This window comes from Liolophura sinensis, chromosome 1 (genome assembly GCF_032854445.1).
Source record: "Liolophura sinensis isolate JHLJ2023 chromosome 1, CUHK_Ljap_v2, whole genome shotgun sequence".
In the NCBI taxonomy this organism is placed as follows: domain Eukaryota; kingdom Metazoa; phylum Mollusca; class Polyplacophora; order Chitonida; family Chitonidae; genus Liolophura; species Liolophura sinensis.
In genome coordinates, this window is record NC_088295.1 from 84,669,965 (window position 1) to 84,686,113 (window position 16,149).

At 37.2% G+C, this 16,149-nt stretch overlaps 1 protein-coding gene across 1 annotated transcript; it reads right to left on the reverse strand.

Moving 5' to 3' along the window:
- Positions 1-633: 633 nt before the first annotated feature.
- On the reverse strand, positions 634-16,128 carry LOC135461893 (beta-mannosidase-like). The gene is made up of 17 exons (XM_064739170.1): positions 15,993-16,128; positions 14,981-15,136; positions 14,278-14,426; positions 13,735-13,934; positions 11,889-11,956; positions 11,459-11,634; positions 10,960-11,110; positions 10,199-10,365; positions 9,171-9,308; positions 8,803-8,882; positions 8,292-8,482; positions 7,689-7,868; positions 6,896-6,993; positions 5,884-6,028; positions 5,339-5,670; positions 1,633-1,815; positions 634-1,216 (listed from the first exon to the last, which is right to left on the reverse strand). The coding sequence occupies exons 1-17, from the start codon at positions 16,126-16,128 to the stop codon at positions 974-976; spliced, it is 2,793 nt and encodes a 930-aa protein (XP_064595240.1). The 3' UTR covers positions 634-973.
- Between the last annotated feature and the right edge of the window lie 21 nt (positions 16,129-16,149).

Consider the following 16,149-nt stretch of genomic DNA (forward strand, 5'->3'; position numbering starts at 1 on the left):
GAATCCTTCAAAATTGTCTTAAAAGTCAAACCTTCTGTTCCAGAAACAGACCAGCTCATTGTTTATGCTCAGAGTTTAGACAATACCGACACAGGAAATCTAATGAGCTGAAAAGATGTATTATGTCTCGTGCCTAATAGCAAAAAAGGTCCTTGCTTGCTCCAGGAGAATGTCATTTCGTGATTAGATCAATAAGGTTGCAGGTTCAAATCCAACTGTAACTCGCTTATAGCTTTAAATTATTTGATGAACGTCCTCCTGCGAGTTGGTTAGTTTTGCTGGTGGTCTAATTTCCTCAGCAGTTTGCCAATGTGGTGTGTGTGCATGAACTTTTCCACAGCATTAATACAAATGTAACAAGTTGAACATATGCAAATACTATAAATGAGTATGGAAGTGTGTTCGAAAATTTTCGTCACTGAAAGATACATACACACAATCAGAAAAATAGGAAAGTCAAAAAAGTTGACAAACAACCATAAAGGCAAACAGAACACCAGCATCTTGCAGATTTCTTAAATGAAATATGATAGTATCTGATGAAGAATGAAAACTCAAAATACTGAAGAAAAAACAATGTCACTTGTGAAGAAATCAAAGAATAAATGCACTGACACCAATAATGAATGTGTTGGCACATGGTTTTATTTGGAAGAAAATTTATCCGCTGTAGAGGTAGAGCACATGTAAATTATTTCAATCACAAGAATAATTTACACTTCATAATTAACATTTATGCAAAGCATTTGTGTTTGAAAGCATAACTGAACAATTTACTCCAATATTGGTTTCACTGTTGAGTGCTGCAGCTCAATTGTGGAAGAATAACAAACGATAATTAATAAGATTTCTTATATAAGAGTTTCCCTTCACCGATTAATCTTGATACAGCATTTCATGGAGTAACTGTAGCATATTTTACCAAAAGCTGGTAATTAGGTGGTAAAATTAAGGTCATCAATTCCCATCGTGCTCAATACTTATAAATATCTACAAGTGATTTTATTTTAATAGCCTCTTTCAAAGCAGCCGGGTCTACATTTTCTTTTGCAGTAAAGGTTATGTTGACTGTGGGAGTAGCAAAGAGAAATCCATTGTCCAAAAAAGTCCCAGGGATTCCTGTGGCCTCTAACCAAACAAAAGCAGCCATATTGTCAGTGCTCAACGTCAGGTTAAAAGTGGAGGAGCTCTGAGAAGTTGGGGTCAAGCTGGTAATCTACAAACATATGAGGCATAAACATTACATACCACATGACACACAAAAATACCTATGACAGACTTTTTACCTAGCAAGCATATAGGACCCCAGTTTATTAATCTCTGATGTTAAAGGAGGGTCGGAAATTTGATCAACCAATGGCCTGATAAAACTGATAGTCACAACTAATAAGATCCCTGACAAAACACACAAAAATAACTTCTACGTCATCACAACATTTAAAAGCAAGAACTCTGGGAATGCACAGAAATTTCACTGCATTTCCCCCCAAAAATCTGTTCTTACAAGACTTATTACACATATCTGTTTTAGAGTACCAGTTTGCATCATTCCTAAATAGACCCCCTTGAAGACATAACTCATATGTCAAGTAGAGCTGTAGGGCACCTGTGCCAAATATAACATACACTAACCTGTATGTTGGCAGCCTTAAGGGAAGCTTCGCTAAATGATGACAGAGGGAACCAAGTATCTGGACCGGTCTCCAAGTCGTTTACATAGAGGAAGAGAACACAGCCAGTTCCTGCTGGACACTTAGATGTGGTCAGCATGTCTGCAAGGTCAGCCTCAAACACCAGGTCTGAGGTAGAGTTTAGCTGAAATATTCATGGTCATTATTAACACATTCCTGTAAGGTACTAAATATACATGAATAAAACCTTAACCACACTTAAATATATTAATTCCTGCCCCAAAACATAAAAGGACAATACTCTGCATTCCATGAATAACTTTTTTGTAAATAGATAGATAGACAAACAGACCCACAGACAGACAAAGCAAGCAAAGAGGCAAGCACACAGAGAAAAAACACTGGCAAAACAGAGTGTATTTCTTTAACAATTTTGCATGGTGTTTATCCAAGCATATTCTGAGAGCATTACTCTGTGCAGGCCGATGATATTATACTTTTTGTGAAGCCTTAAATTTGGGCAACACATCCAATGTAGTTTTGTCTCCAAGTCAAGATAAAAAGGTGTATAAACCACATTAAAAGTTGCCATTTCACATGCGAAAAGTTTAGGAAACAGGCCAACCCCTTTCGGAGAGGTAAAATTAAGGCCAGAAACTGCTCATCTAAGAGAATCACTTTAAGTTTAATTAACTGTTAACGTTATTATTTACCATGAAATTACAGATTATTTCAATATTACATGTATTCTCTGTATAAGTTAAAATGCTTTCAATGTCCCTACTAACTGACTGATCCCAGCTGTCAATCAGAATGATTGGATTATAACTGCATCTCTCAGACAAAATACTATGTCAGGCAGTTGATGTTGACCGCTGATGATGCTGTCGTCTTACCTAACAAGTTAACCCTTCAAGTCAGTAGAATCAGTGGGTGTGGTGATTATTAGTATGTCAATCAGTCAATTGGTAAGGTTGGCAAAATGGTTGATATAAACTAATATAGTTGGTCCTGTAATAGCAGTTTAACCTGTCCTTATTAGCCACCATAATCTCAGGTATATCATACAGACTGGTAATTACCTTCTGGGTTCTGATCCATCCATAGAGAACAATACAACAGGTACTTGCACAAAATATTGTTGAGTGTAGGTTAACAAGACGAATGTTACGATGTATATGTCGTACTGATGATGCTTACCTTAAAAGTGGTGTTTTATTTAAGCTTCCACACCATCCAACCTGGATACCTATTGACACTGTTAGGATTTTTATTCTTTGCACTTTCAAAAGTTCAAACCGTATGTTCTCAATAATTTCTGACCCATTTTTAGAAAATGTATACCATGATGCCTTGCAGGGGCTGTTTTCTTAACTCGTACACTCTCTGTGGGGAGTAGAGCATTACCAGTAGACAACCAGTGACAGTAGTTCACATTTCCGTCACATCTCAGTAAGCCTCACCAGTATGGCAAGACACTGCCGGGTTTTGAAAAGATTTCTCTTTTTGTGTGATTGGACAACTGCTTTTCAACAATGTCAATGTTGTTTAAAACTCTGCACACATTGGTAGACCTATATAAACTACGAAATTGTAGAAAAACAGATGTTTCTCGAATTTTCGCTTGTATCAGTGGCAAATAGAATCTCTGGTTGGATATACATGATGTCGTCAAAACATGTGGTTCTCGAAATTTGAAAGCTTATTATTTGTCATCCTGGAGAGACAAGCGACAGCGACACGACTCGATACAAGCCTTTCTTACAGAAAATCAAAGTTTGGAGTAGTCTGACACATATACACAGCTACTTACTTATTTCACAATATTCCCGAGCCCAAAATATCAGCCTTAATATGTGGTGTGACATACTTTATGCATGTCGGCCAGAAACGGACAAACATTTCCAGGCATACCAGGCTTGGACAGTTGTCAGAGTGCACTCAGAGTGCACTCAGTGTTGAATTCTGTATTGTGTAATGCATGTTTGCCCAAATACGAGGAAATCTTGGCTTGGAATCTAATTAAGAATACCAATGTTAATAGCTCGCATCCATTCATGGGACTCTTGATTTGGCCAGAGGCATCCGGTGCTGGCTTCTGCTGATAAAGCCCTATTTAAAGTCTTTTATTGCCATATTAAAAATAAACCCTGGTTCAAAAGTTTTTTCTCAGTAGATAATTCTTCATTCATTAGCCATTTTATGTACCTGTAAGCCTGTCAATGATTTGGGAAAGTTCCTTAAAAATATATTATCAGTGGGATACATACAAGCTGTGAATTTCTATAATATTTTAATCATGCTTTTTGTTGTGAGCTTGTTATCTGGTAGTAATTTGTAAAACCAGTACCTAAAGTGGGTGTTGTGCATGGAGTCTTGATTTTTGCAATCAACATACACACTGCATATTTTGCCTGACCCACATTCAACTGAGAAGTTTGTTGAGATATGTCAGTTTAATTGAAGTTCGAATGAACTGAGTGAGGTTTCCGAGGGATGGGTGTTGAGGTACGTGGTAATGTATTTACTGGGGCCATGTCATACCGTGCATCATTCATAACTTTTGAGCATACCTTTAGATGGGAATTCGACAATTCCTCTTTTTTTAAGACATTTATTTGTGTCTGCAACTTTGTTTTCTGAACGAACATTGTTTATATATTTTCTGTGAAATTACCCACGCCATCCACAGCAAAACGTACTCCTCAGAGCTCGATATTCTCTCAAGGTTGTCTGGTACGTATATCAGTGGGATTGGAAGGCACTTGTATGGTAAAGTTTGAAGCCGCTTTAGCTAATTTAATGACATACATACATGAATGTACATGCATTACTAACTTTTTCTTGAAATGCCCGCGGTAATATGTTGCAAACTATCTTTTTAAAAAAAGTTTGAAGAGAGTGTACCCCCTCCCCCTCCTCATTGAGACTCAGCAGTCAGATTTATGTTATGTTCCCGCTAAAGTAGACAAGTGGTCTGTAATAAATGGAGTCTGCCTTCAAATTGACATGTGTGCTGTATCGTCATGGGTATTTATCCCACTTAAGCAAGGCAGGATTATTATTTCAATGATCAAACAGCAATCATCCATGTTCACGAGTGGGGAGGAAGACAAGCAGTTGGTAGATTCAAGACAATCATGCTAATATAAAGCCTAATGCAGCGAGGCATTGAATGCTTTCCTGTAAATAATGCCATAAAACCACTGACTTTAAATACTGGATAGCGTAGTTTGTAGAACACTACCCGGAAAACAGCATGGTGAGTGTTTTAGGAAGAGAAATAACAAAGATATATTTTCACTAGATTGATGTTCCAGTATCAATATTTTTATCTTTTTCTTTTATTAAACAAGCACCTATACTTAAAAATGACATTGTGAGTTGCCTTGTACAAGCTGTCAGGAAAGGCTGGCTTTACAGGCCAGGGTAGGCCTTTACTCCGGCCTTTGGGCCAGCTGGCACGGCGATGTCACTGTGTTTCTTGGGAGACTTCTCCGCTTACTTTCAATGTGTCTCAATTAGCAAGTGTCTGTAATTATTGAGAAGGTACGTATATGTATATCTCCCGAACTACTCAACATAGAAAAACCAAACTTAATGGTAATAATATTGAACACAAACAAACTGACACACCCAGACAGACATGGAATAAAATGTCCCCATTCTAAAGGAGCATAAGAGAACATAGTTGTATGTAGACTTACAGTAAAGCTCTGTTTCCATGTATAGAGAGGAGTGAGGCTCCCCCAGGACATCATGCGGATGTACAGGGTATCCTCCCCTTGGGGGCTGCTAACAGGCTGGTCCATGTGTAGAACACTGTGATGTACCTGGTAACCCAGCTTGTCACCAATCTTTCGATGACTGAAGGTAGTTTTGGTCTGCACAGGCCCTGAACGTTCCCCTAGGTCAGCTGGCAGCTTGTCAACAACCATGTATACTTTGAAGATGTTACCATCCAGATATGGGGAAATCAAGTTTGGGGCAAAGAATCTTTTGGCATAGTAATGCAGCATCTTCCATTTTCCTCCATACTCTGAAACAGACCATGAGAAAAAGCCATGAGACCAAACTGATAAAAAAGGGACACGACAGCAGATGAGTACAAAACAAACTTATGTGAGGTCTGCCAGCTACCTGCAGACAGGTTTTCGCAAGGCTTCCACCATAATGTGGGCCACCGTCGTCTAATTGAAATATTCTTGAGTACGGCATAAAAAAACAATCAAATAAATAAATATAAATTCACCTATGGAGGCCCAGGTGGGTGCTTGCCAGATATCATTTAGCTGCCAGTACAAGGCCCCCATAGTTAAACCATAGCTGTCCACCAGCTGACTCTGCCAGCGCCTGTAATGCTCTGTCTCCCAACGAATGCTCATCGCCTGATTTATCTGAAACAGGAAAATAAGAAGTTTCTAAAAAACAGATTAAAAGGCGAGACTCAAATGAGCTGGCTGAGAATACCCTAATTCTTGGGACACCTGGTCTTCTCTTTGTAGCCAATATACCTGTAGATGTGTCACGGATATTTTGTTTCTTTTTATTCACATGGTTAGTCCATTTATATGAGCAACATATTCATATCTTTACTTTTCAAAATGACTGGGAGTAAAACGTAATTCTATGCCTTCAACACTACTACTATCTGTCCTAACAATTAGAAGAAATAGGGTAAACTGTAGAAAGTTTTGCACACCTTCATTCACAGTGGATAAATCACTGATTTCATTTTCAACTTCAAGCTTGTTATGAAATTCTCAATACATTAGAAGCACCCCAAAAGCTAAAGAATAACAGTACTGGTGAATATACCAGTATACATGATGAATGTAAATGGCCAGCAATTGTATGAATGAGTGACTGACTGAATGGTGTTTAAAACTGCAAACAAGAATACTTTGATACAAAGGCCATTATTTTCACAGGTGGAAGACACCTGCATACCCACAATAAACCACACATTTTTGGAAAGTAACCATCAGGCTAAGAAAGCAATACAAAGAAAATAATGGAGACAGGACAAATACCCTGTCTGAGATTACCTCCACCAAGACATGATCCATCAAACTATTGAAGAACAAGCACCTTCACAGCATAAACACATAACTGGCACGATTTATGAGTGAAAAATGCCTAGAAGGAAACTAAATGTATATTAAACCAAGCTTACTGGACACTGCCTGGGCTCACTTCATGACATATATATATAGCACACTCCAAGGAAATCTACTTGGAATTTTAAAGCACTCTAGACTCACCTGAGTAAGATATATGGTGTCTTCAAATCTCTGCTTTTTATCAGGATTAAAGGTCAGACTGAAATGTCTAATGATTTCACTCATCATTTCCACATTTCCTAAAGGTAAAAAAAACACACATACACACAGAAAAAAATCTGCCTGGCCCTGGTAATGAATTACTTTTCAACTGGAACCTGAATCCCTGTGATGAGTACATTCAGGAACTTGTCAATATAGAATATCCTTCTTTCTGCTTATACATGCACATGCATACCACGGAAGCCATCTCAAGTGCTGAGGACATTCTAGCCAGCAGCATCTTGTTTAACATTGAGTATTTATCTCATTTAGCTTTATGTTCATATAAAACTCTTTATAAATTGGCTGTTTTCTTAAGTACTGTATTTCACCTAAAGTTTAACAGTTTTCAAGTGACATTTTGCTTGATTCTGACTGATTCATCCACCTTTTACAGTTTTAGGGCCACATTAGTGTTTTTGTTTTTTTTGGAAAAACTGAAGTGTTGGCATCAAAAGTATCATTTTCAGGCCTTTATGTGCTTCTGAAAGTGCATTTTTACTTTCCAAACTTCAGGTGAAATACAGTGTTGTTTCATCATTAAATCTATAACATAATTATTTATCTATAAAATTATTTGGAATTTGGTATGTTGTGTGTTGTTTGCTTTAGTTAGTGAGCCATGACTTATTTATATCATAAGATATAAATTTAACATCAAGAGAACCATACGTATACATGACAACCAGTCAATGATTTGACTGTTTGTCAACTACATAAGACTGTACCACACCCATGGGATGATGCTGCCTGTGAGCGCACCAATCAGACCAGTAGTCCCACTGAGATGGCTCTGACACCTTGGAGAGAGTTTCTAATGAGGGCCAGGACTGGATTCCATACTCAGAGGCAAATCTCAAAATAGGAAACTTGCTTACGTCCCACAAGTCAGATAAGTAGTCATAGAAGTGTTCTGTGAGAAAAAAATTCATAAAAAATATATATAAATAAAAAAGACACAGAAGTGGAGAGCAGGAATTGGACACGCTACATATATCAGCATTGTGCGGCAAGCATACAACTGTAACAAGCATTCCCTATCTACAAGCACCAATTCCATGTTTAAAGGGCAATAGCTTTGGCAATAACTGATGAGGTGCAACCCAAATAGTCCAAAAATCTGTCATGCCCACAAAATTTCAAAAAAATCCAATCAAAATCCTGGCAAGGTAATGATTATAAACACATGGACAAACAGAAAGACAGACAAGCTAATTGCTAATGCAGGTGGATAACAAGTAAAAGACAAGCCATTTTTGTACATCTTATTCAGGATGACAAAAGTGGTCCCCCCTGATGGATATACATGAACACAAATATTATAATTTCATATTACCATCTCCGTAATGCCAGTCACCAGGATCTTTGGCAATCCACCCCTCTTTCTCAGTTTCCTTCCCATTAGATGGACTGGAGCTCACATAAGGGCGAGACGGGTCCTCTCTCTGTACAATAGGTGCTATAGTGTTGATGTACAGATCTATATATTCCTTCTTGTACAGGTCAAATTCAGACTGAGTGCCAAACCTAGTGAAGCCAAGAAGGGAGAGTGCTTGCTTACTTGAGCTATAACATCTGTTCCTGTCTAAGCAAAAGTAAGGAAATAAACATACTGATTTTTGAAGGTATTCAACTTGAATGATGTAAAAACTTTACCCACTATGCTCAAGAGAGCTCTAGGATCTTGCGCCATGTTTTGCTGTGACATTTCCTACACAAATTAAAGTATTCAACATTTTGCGTAAAACATCTTGCATAAGGTTATGTATTGGTCTAGCCACTACATATAAATCACTGTTCACTTATCATCATAAATGGTCACTTTTTATACAGGGTTAAAAACAAACCAGTTTTGTGCCAGAGCTTTTTCATTTTCATTGTTTCCAGCCCACAACAAAATGGAGGGATGTGATTTAAGCCTTCGCACCTTAACAGACAAACAAAAAAGTAAAGCTCAGTAGGGTAAGTTTTATAAAACATGTTGTTATGTTTTTGTCCACTTAATTTTTCACAGCGAAGAAAAGACTTTTTTCATGCTTAAAAACATAAAAATTCATTTAGAAACATGATGTGCTTATAAAGTTTCTCCTTAATCCAGAAAGATTCACAGTTCACAATCTCATCTGAGCTGACCTGTGAATGAGAAGCAAATTTTAAGGCCTTTTTTTTTCTTTCAAAAACATACATACACCCTGGTACACAAACACTGACTTACTTGATGGGTTATCTCCCCTTTGACTAGGGTGAGGAAGTCTGCGTCAGCTGGGTACAGTGCCACAGCAAACATGAAATCCTGCCAGATCATAATCCCCAGCTCATCAGCGATGTCATAGAACTCATCATTCTCATATATCTAGGTGAGAAAACAGCACAACTCTGGGTCATAATAAAATATTAAGTTCACAATAATCATTTCCTGACAGTCAGATGAATCAATCCATGTAATCCTTAGTTGGTGTTGCCACATCACTGGATTACAAGGATACATATGGACACATCTATCTCAATGCTGAACTGAGATGGTATGTAAGTATTTATAGTATGTGTTTTTGTCTTGTAATATTTTTTCTTAAAGGAGAAATTGTAGCATTGCACACTAACACTGCTTAGCAGTGGTTCCCAAGTAACCAAGTGTATATTATCTTATAATAAAATCATGAACATAACATAAAGTAATATAAAGTACTGATGAACATCGGAAGAAAAGAAAATGTAAAGATACTGATCTTAATTATTAACTAAGCATTAAGAAAGTTTTGGCAGTTTACCTGATTGTGCAGTTAGTAAAACTGCCCAAAAAAAAAATAAGTAGTGATACATCTAAATGCCCAAGATCTGGACAAAAAAGCTACACTTTTATGCCATACTTTATTTCTTCTAAATTTTGGAACACCTGGTCTTCTCATTTTAGCCAATATATATATGTAATTCTAGCAGGAATACTGAGATTATTTTTTCTCACATGGTTACACCATCTAATGAACAACATACTGATATCTTTACTTCTTCAAAAGGCAGGTAAAGAAATGTAATATTCTACTTTCAACACTACCAATATCTGTCCCAAATTTCAGAAGAATTAGAAAAAACATGTATGAGCATGCTATCCTTAAAGCATACATGGAGGAGCTAAACAGAAAAACCTTAATCGTGACAATAACCAGCTCTCTCCCATTTCACAATACCCCACAATACATTGTACATATGCGCTGTATACATTTTAACTGAATCTACAAGGCTTACCCCTCCTCCCCAGACCCTAAGACAGTTCATGTGGGTGAGTCTGGCAGACCCGAGTAGATCTCTGTACCGGTCCACAGTCACTCGGTCCTGGAAGCTGTCAGCTGGGATCCAGTTAGAACCTTTCATGAAGATTGGTACACCATTCACTTTGAAGTAAAATGTCAATCCTGAAAGCAGAAATGAGATCTGGGATTTTTTCACCTGTACATGTTTGGTTGTTAAGGTTGTTGTTCAGGTTACACAATGCTTATGCCAAAAAAATAAGTTCAGATTGGTGCATGGCTCCAACCACAAGGCACCATCACGGCCTTGGATATGGAATGTCTAGCTTCCCTGCTATCACTGTTCATGGGTCCTCGGCGACATTAATATGCTGTTCCAACACGGATCATGATATTTGCGTAGTCTTGTGTTTCAGATGTATTTCACTGACATATGTATAATGTGCCAGAGAAAAACTGGCCACCATTTAATAACAATCAAGTGATAAAAAGAATATAATACTGTTCAATTCTTAAACATTAGAATACTACAACTTGTACTGTATTGTGTTTGCTAAGATTTGTCAGTTCCAGCCTATCCTTCATTTATTAGCAAGCTGCTTAACCCTAAAACTGCTCATTCATGACAGATGTAACTGATCAAGTGGCCAGAATCAAAAGAAAAGATTTCTCTACTAACCTACCCTAATTCTTGTAATAGGGTTGGGTTACACCCAACATTTGTAGCCTAATGTGTACTGATAGTAGTGAAGTTATTACCAGTGGCATTAGGTATGGGGTCCTGGACAAGCTCCACAGTTCTGAATCCTACTCGTACTGCCTTACTGGAGACTTCAGAACCTGAAGTGAACACAGCCTTCAGATTGTACAGGGGCTGACTGCCATACCCATTAGGCCACCAGGCACTAACCTGTCAAACACAAAACCACAAATCCGCTTTTAAATTTTGAAATTATCAGTAATTACAATACATTTTCAGTTATTCAGCAATTTGTATCATTAAGCAAATATTAAAGACAAATAATATTGACAGATAATTACAATCTAAAAATTAATGAGTTAAAAGGGTTGAACTATCAATTCATAATATTCAAATATATTAATTGCTACATCACTGAGTCTATGGCAGGCAGTTGGCCCTTTATCAGAGAGGTTACATTTTGTTATAATTAAGATCTGCAAAGAGTCAATTGGGTATTTTGGTAAAGAATGTATATTCAGAAGATATACAGTATATAGGGAACATATACATACTTACATTGGACAGAGTGTAGTTAAGCGAGACCTGCGATTTGCCTGTGGTTAAAGTAAGTGGGACTGAATTGTGGAGTGATGTCCCCTGCATCGTTAACTGGAGAACCCCTGAGACTGGAGATGGACTGTGTGCCTGGAAGAATACTTCAACAGTCAGAACCCAGGAATCTGCACCACTACCTGGATAACAAAATATATACATCTTAACATGCATATTAATGATTTCTCTGATGAAAACAAAAACAAAATATTTGAAACAAGCTGTACTATAATAAAACCTACTCCAACATGTGAACATTGATCCTTCAAATTTACCAAATGTATCCCAACATATGTATTTTATATTCTACCAACTCGAATGCACATACTAACAGACTTCACATGCATCTGAAGAACCAGAGCAAGACAAACAAAGACTGTATGTCATTTCTTACCCTGCCAAGTTTCAGCTGTCAGTGCTTCAACCACAGCTGTATCAAAGGCCACAATACTTATGTTTTTCCTGTTAGAAATGAAATAAATATGATTTATTTATCGGACCATTGTTTCACATAATAGTCAAAAAATTTTCACAATATTTTATTCAACTGACTGGTGTTTAATGGCGTGCCCAAGCCATATTTGTGGTGCAGTGATTGTTCCCACTCTCCAGTGTCTAATACAAAAAGACATTTCACTGTGACTGGAGTAGGCTACACCATTTTTTGATTTTATGACCTAAACAATGCATCAGTGCATATTTGGAGCTTTATAAGTTGCATGCTTTCCATATAACAGGAAAACAGGAGTAAACAGAACCAAAGAAAGAAATGGTCTTAAGTTAAGAGTGTCAGTAGCAAAGTCTTAGCCAGCGACCTGTCCACCCTTCTTTTGGGCTGGTAATTTTTCCAAGCAGACAGGGAATAATTCTGAAAACGGGTTAAAAGACGGGCGGATGAAAACTCGCTGTAGGTGGCCTACCCACAGAACTATGGTATTTACTAACAGTATGTACTAACCGTGAGCAGCGGAGGCAGGCTTTGTAAGCGCATAAATGCCTGTGGTTCTGACGTATGTGACTGCATAACACCAAATCAATGTCCAAAACAGGATAGTGTTGAAAATACATGTAGTTTCTGTTTTATATGTTTGAACTGTCAACGTTCATCATGCTGGGCAATGTAAATAAATTCACGAAAGACTGATCACCCCGACTTTATTATAATTTAATTTAAAACAAAATTAACTAGGTGGTGATTGGAACTGTTTATACATGTATCCAGAAGGTAATTTTTTACTCAACCGAAGGTTTGATGCCACTGGCTTCACTGAACCATGGAGGTAAAAAAAATTTGTGACAGGATAATAAAGCTGTCTGCTTGCTAATGCCTAGGCACAAGCCCTCTTGTGAGGCTGTCGCAGACGAACAGCCAGGACACGCATTTTGACAAAAACTTAGGTCAAGCTTGGCGGACATTTGCCGACAATACCTGTAAGTTTGTGTACTTATGTTTGTGGTATCTCAGCCTGAAGGGCTGTGATAATGGACTGGCAGTTTTCAATCCAAGCTAATCCACTGGTCAGCAGCTGTCACTAACAGCTATAGTCTGCTTTGATTCTTGAGGTGCATAGATTCTTGCACCGGGGCTGATTCCATGGCTTACCATAGCAGACAGAACCTAGACTAACACCTATTCTGACTGACACCTTTGCCAACAGATGTCAATGTCTATTGTATAACTGATGTATGCTTTGTCTAATGCACGATTCATCTATTGTTATATTGTTGAAATCAACAACTTAACCTTTCCTTAAATACCCATCGCTGTAAAAAATTGGTAATTATGCTTGAAAACAGTATTATTACCTATACTGAAATGTTGCTCGTTGAGAAAATAGAAGGTGTGATCCATATATTTGTTTTGTTATCCAACTTAACTTCTAAATGCCATTCAATGAAATCTTACTACACCAGGTCCTTTGTCAGGCACCTAGCAAAGGTTTGTGGTTTACTTGGAGTACTCCAGTAAACCTGACCACTGCCATATAAGTGAAAACTTCTTGATAATAGCATTAAACATCAATCAGTCAAATCAGGCATATCATTTTGGTGGAAGGTAGACCAGTAAGTCTTCCAGGGATGTAACATGGCTTTGTAGTGATATATTTGTTCAAAGAATATACATGAAAAAAGTACTTATGGTTCAACAATAAGATAACAGCAATTTGTTAAAGGGATCGAGATATCTTCAATCACTGAGAAAGAACTCTTGTCACAATGTTAGCCATTTTTCAACTTGCCATATTCCCTGTGTAGGAAAGGAAGGTCCCCAGTCCCAGCTGAAGGAACACTGCTCTTTCCGTATCATATTCACGTGACATTCTCCATGCTGAGCCGGGTTGGAGCATTTGGGTGGGATTACGTGGGGCATTGCTGAGGCTTTCTGAGCTGCATATTCAATCGCTGACTGAAACTCGACTCTAATTTCATTAACACCAAGCTGAAAAATATGAATATGAGAACTAAGACGAGAACATCATGAAGAGATGCTAGTTAGTCTATTAATATTGATGTGTAATGTGTTAAAATATATAAATGTTTGCATGTTATAAATTTGTTCAGTATGTCTCAACTGCACACATTTATGGAGCAAATTTATTTCATGAACTCGACTTTTCAAACTGAGAAGAGCAATTCAGCTGTATGTAGCGTGGCATATGTCTCAATAAATAAGAAAGCATGAACAATTTAACAATGGAAAAGAGTTGTACAAAATATGACTGGAAACAAATACTAATATGTGTCATTCAAGCCAAAATAAGATTTTACAGGTATAACCTTACCTTCAGGGCAGATTTGATGTCAAAGTCATATTTGACAAACATATTAGAAGACTTTCCCACCACCTGTCCATTAACTTTGATTGTGGCTATGGTGTCTAACCCATCACAAGATAAAATAACTCTGCTCTTGGTATATATGTCTGATGAAACTGCAGCACACAGATAAAGAGAAAACAATTTCAGTAATATTAGGCAATTAGCTACAAATGGATTGGGCAATCATTAAAAACATATGTCAGACATAACCTAAGTCACCCTCCAAAAAAGGGCTTTACTCTTACATGTACATTTTAACTGGTATTTGTTTCCTCTGTTCCCATGTTAATTTCTTTTAAATCTCAAATCGTTTTCATTAGGCAGAATAAAAGAACAAAAACACAAAAAGAATTCCCTACCATCCAACCTTACTTTCCTTGATTATATCTAACAAAGATTTTTTAAAGGATGGCCTGAAAGGTTTTAAGAATTTTTTTTCTAATGGTGGAACTATGTCAAACATGTTTTAAACATAACTATTAATACTGTAAACATAAACAAATACTGAATACTTAACGAACCTACCATTAATATATATTTTTCTTTTGTTAATCCATTGGCCATGCATGGACTGTGATCAATATGTTGGTAAAGATAAAGAAAATTTAATATATCTTGAGGGCAGCTTTAATATATAAATTGTATTTCATAAATATCAGTCAAGTACCTTGAAAAGTTTTTTGGTATGTCCAATTTTCTCTTGGAATCCATCGATAATGGTCATCATTATACATGTAATATGGGTCTACAATTCTTTTGTTAGACAAAAGAGCAGTATACATGTTCCCAGGAACTTTTCCTTGTACAGTAAATAGTGTTCCATCTATAAGCAGAAAGTTAATATAATACACAGGAAATCATATTACATTTCCTCACCACTGTAATTTCTTCCCTTAGGGTGAGCCGCTTAATCATACTGTTACTATGAATTGAAAATTGATACCTTAATAAACACATTATACATTTATCAAGTAGACATGTAAACATATTATATTGGATTTATTTGATCAGCACTTCATGTCGGACTGAAGAATATTTCTCTTATGCAATGGTGGCCAGCATTATGGTGTGAGGAAACCAGGCAGAGCCCGGGCCAAGGGAAACCCACAACCATTCACATGTTATTGTCAGATAATCCCATGAACAACCAAAGAGGAAGCCAGCATGATCTGAACTTGAACTCACAGCGATCACAGACTTGTAAACATAAATTAGACAACTAATATTGCAGGTAGGTCTACTGGATACTACAGTGTATATATAGTGTATGGCAATGCAGACATAGCTGTGCAGATTAAGACAATCCCGTTGAGACTGATAATTTATAACTGCTAATATGTGTTACCAGGTTGGTTTTATCTGTGCTACAAAGGTGTTTTATCTCCTTTCGCCTTTGTCCACTCTGGAATGAAGTAGTAATGAAGTCTCTTATCAAGATCAAGACTGCACGACATACAGATAACGGAACCAAGCAAAGAGGTCACAAGTTCTAGAACATGCTGCAGAAACAGATCCATAAATGTAATCAATTCTAACATCATTGTACAGTGGTATATAAAAATACTTGGTACACCTTCCATTCAAGTCTAAATATCGTTTATGACACTTGTAAAGTTTATGTGATTTATGATTATATGGCTCAGGGAGTTCTTAGCCAAAAACATTTGTCACGAACTTACTTGAACCAGAATTCATGACAGTCCAAAGACCTGTCAAGTCTATCATCGCTGATGTCACATAGGTATCACATATTGATACTGTAACTTGTAGAATTAATGCTGTAATGACTCTTTGAAAATATCGTCTGCTCTCCATGACTCTGGTTGCAAAGGACCA

Excerpts from the sequence above, each read along its gene's own strand:
- LOC135461893 (XM_064739170.1), bottom strand. The coding sequence starts at position 16,128 with ATGGAGAGCAGACGATATTTTCAAAGAGTCATTACAGCATTAATTCTA. Across the intron at positions 8,483-8,802 it reads AAAGCTCTGGCACAAAACTG|GTTTGGCACTCAGTCTGAAT; the intron begins GTTTGTTTTTAA and ends TGGCTTCACTAG. Across the intron at positions 1,217-1,632 it reads TTAAGGCTGCCAACATACAG|ATTACCAGCTTGACCCCAAC; the intron begins GTTAGTGTATGT and ends ATATGTTTGTAG.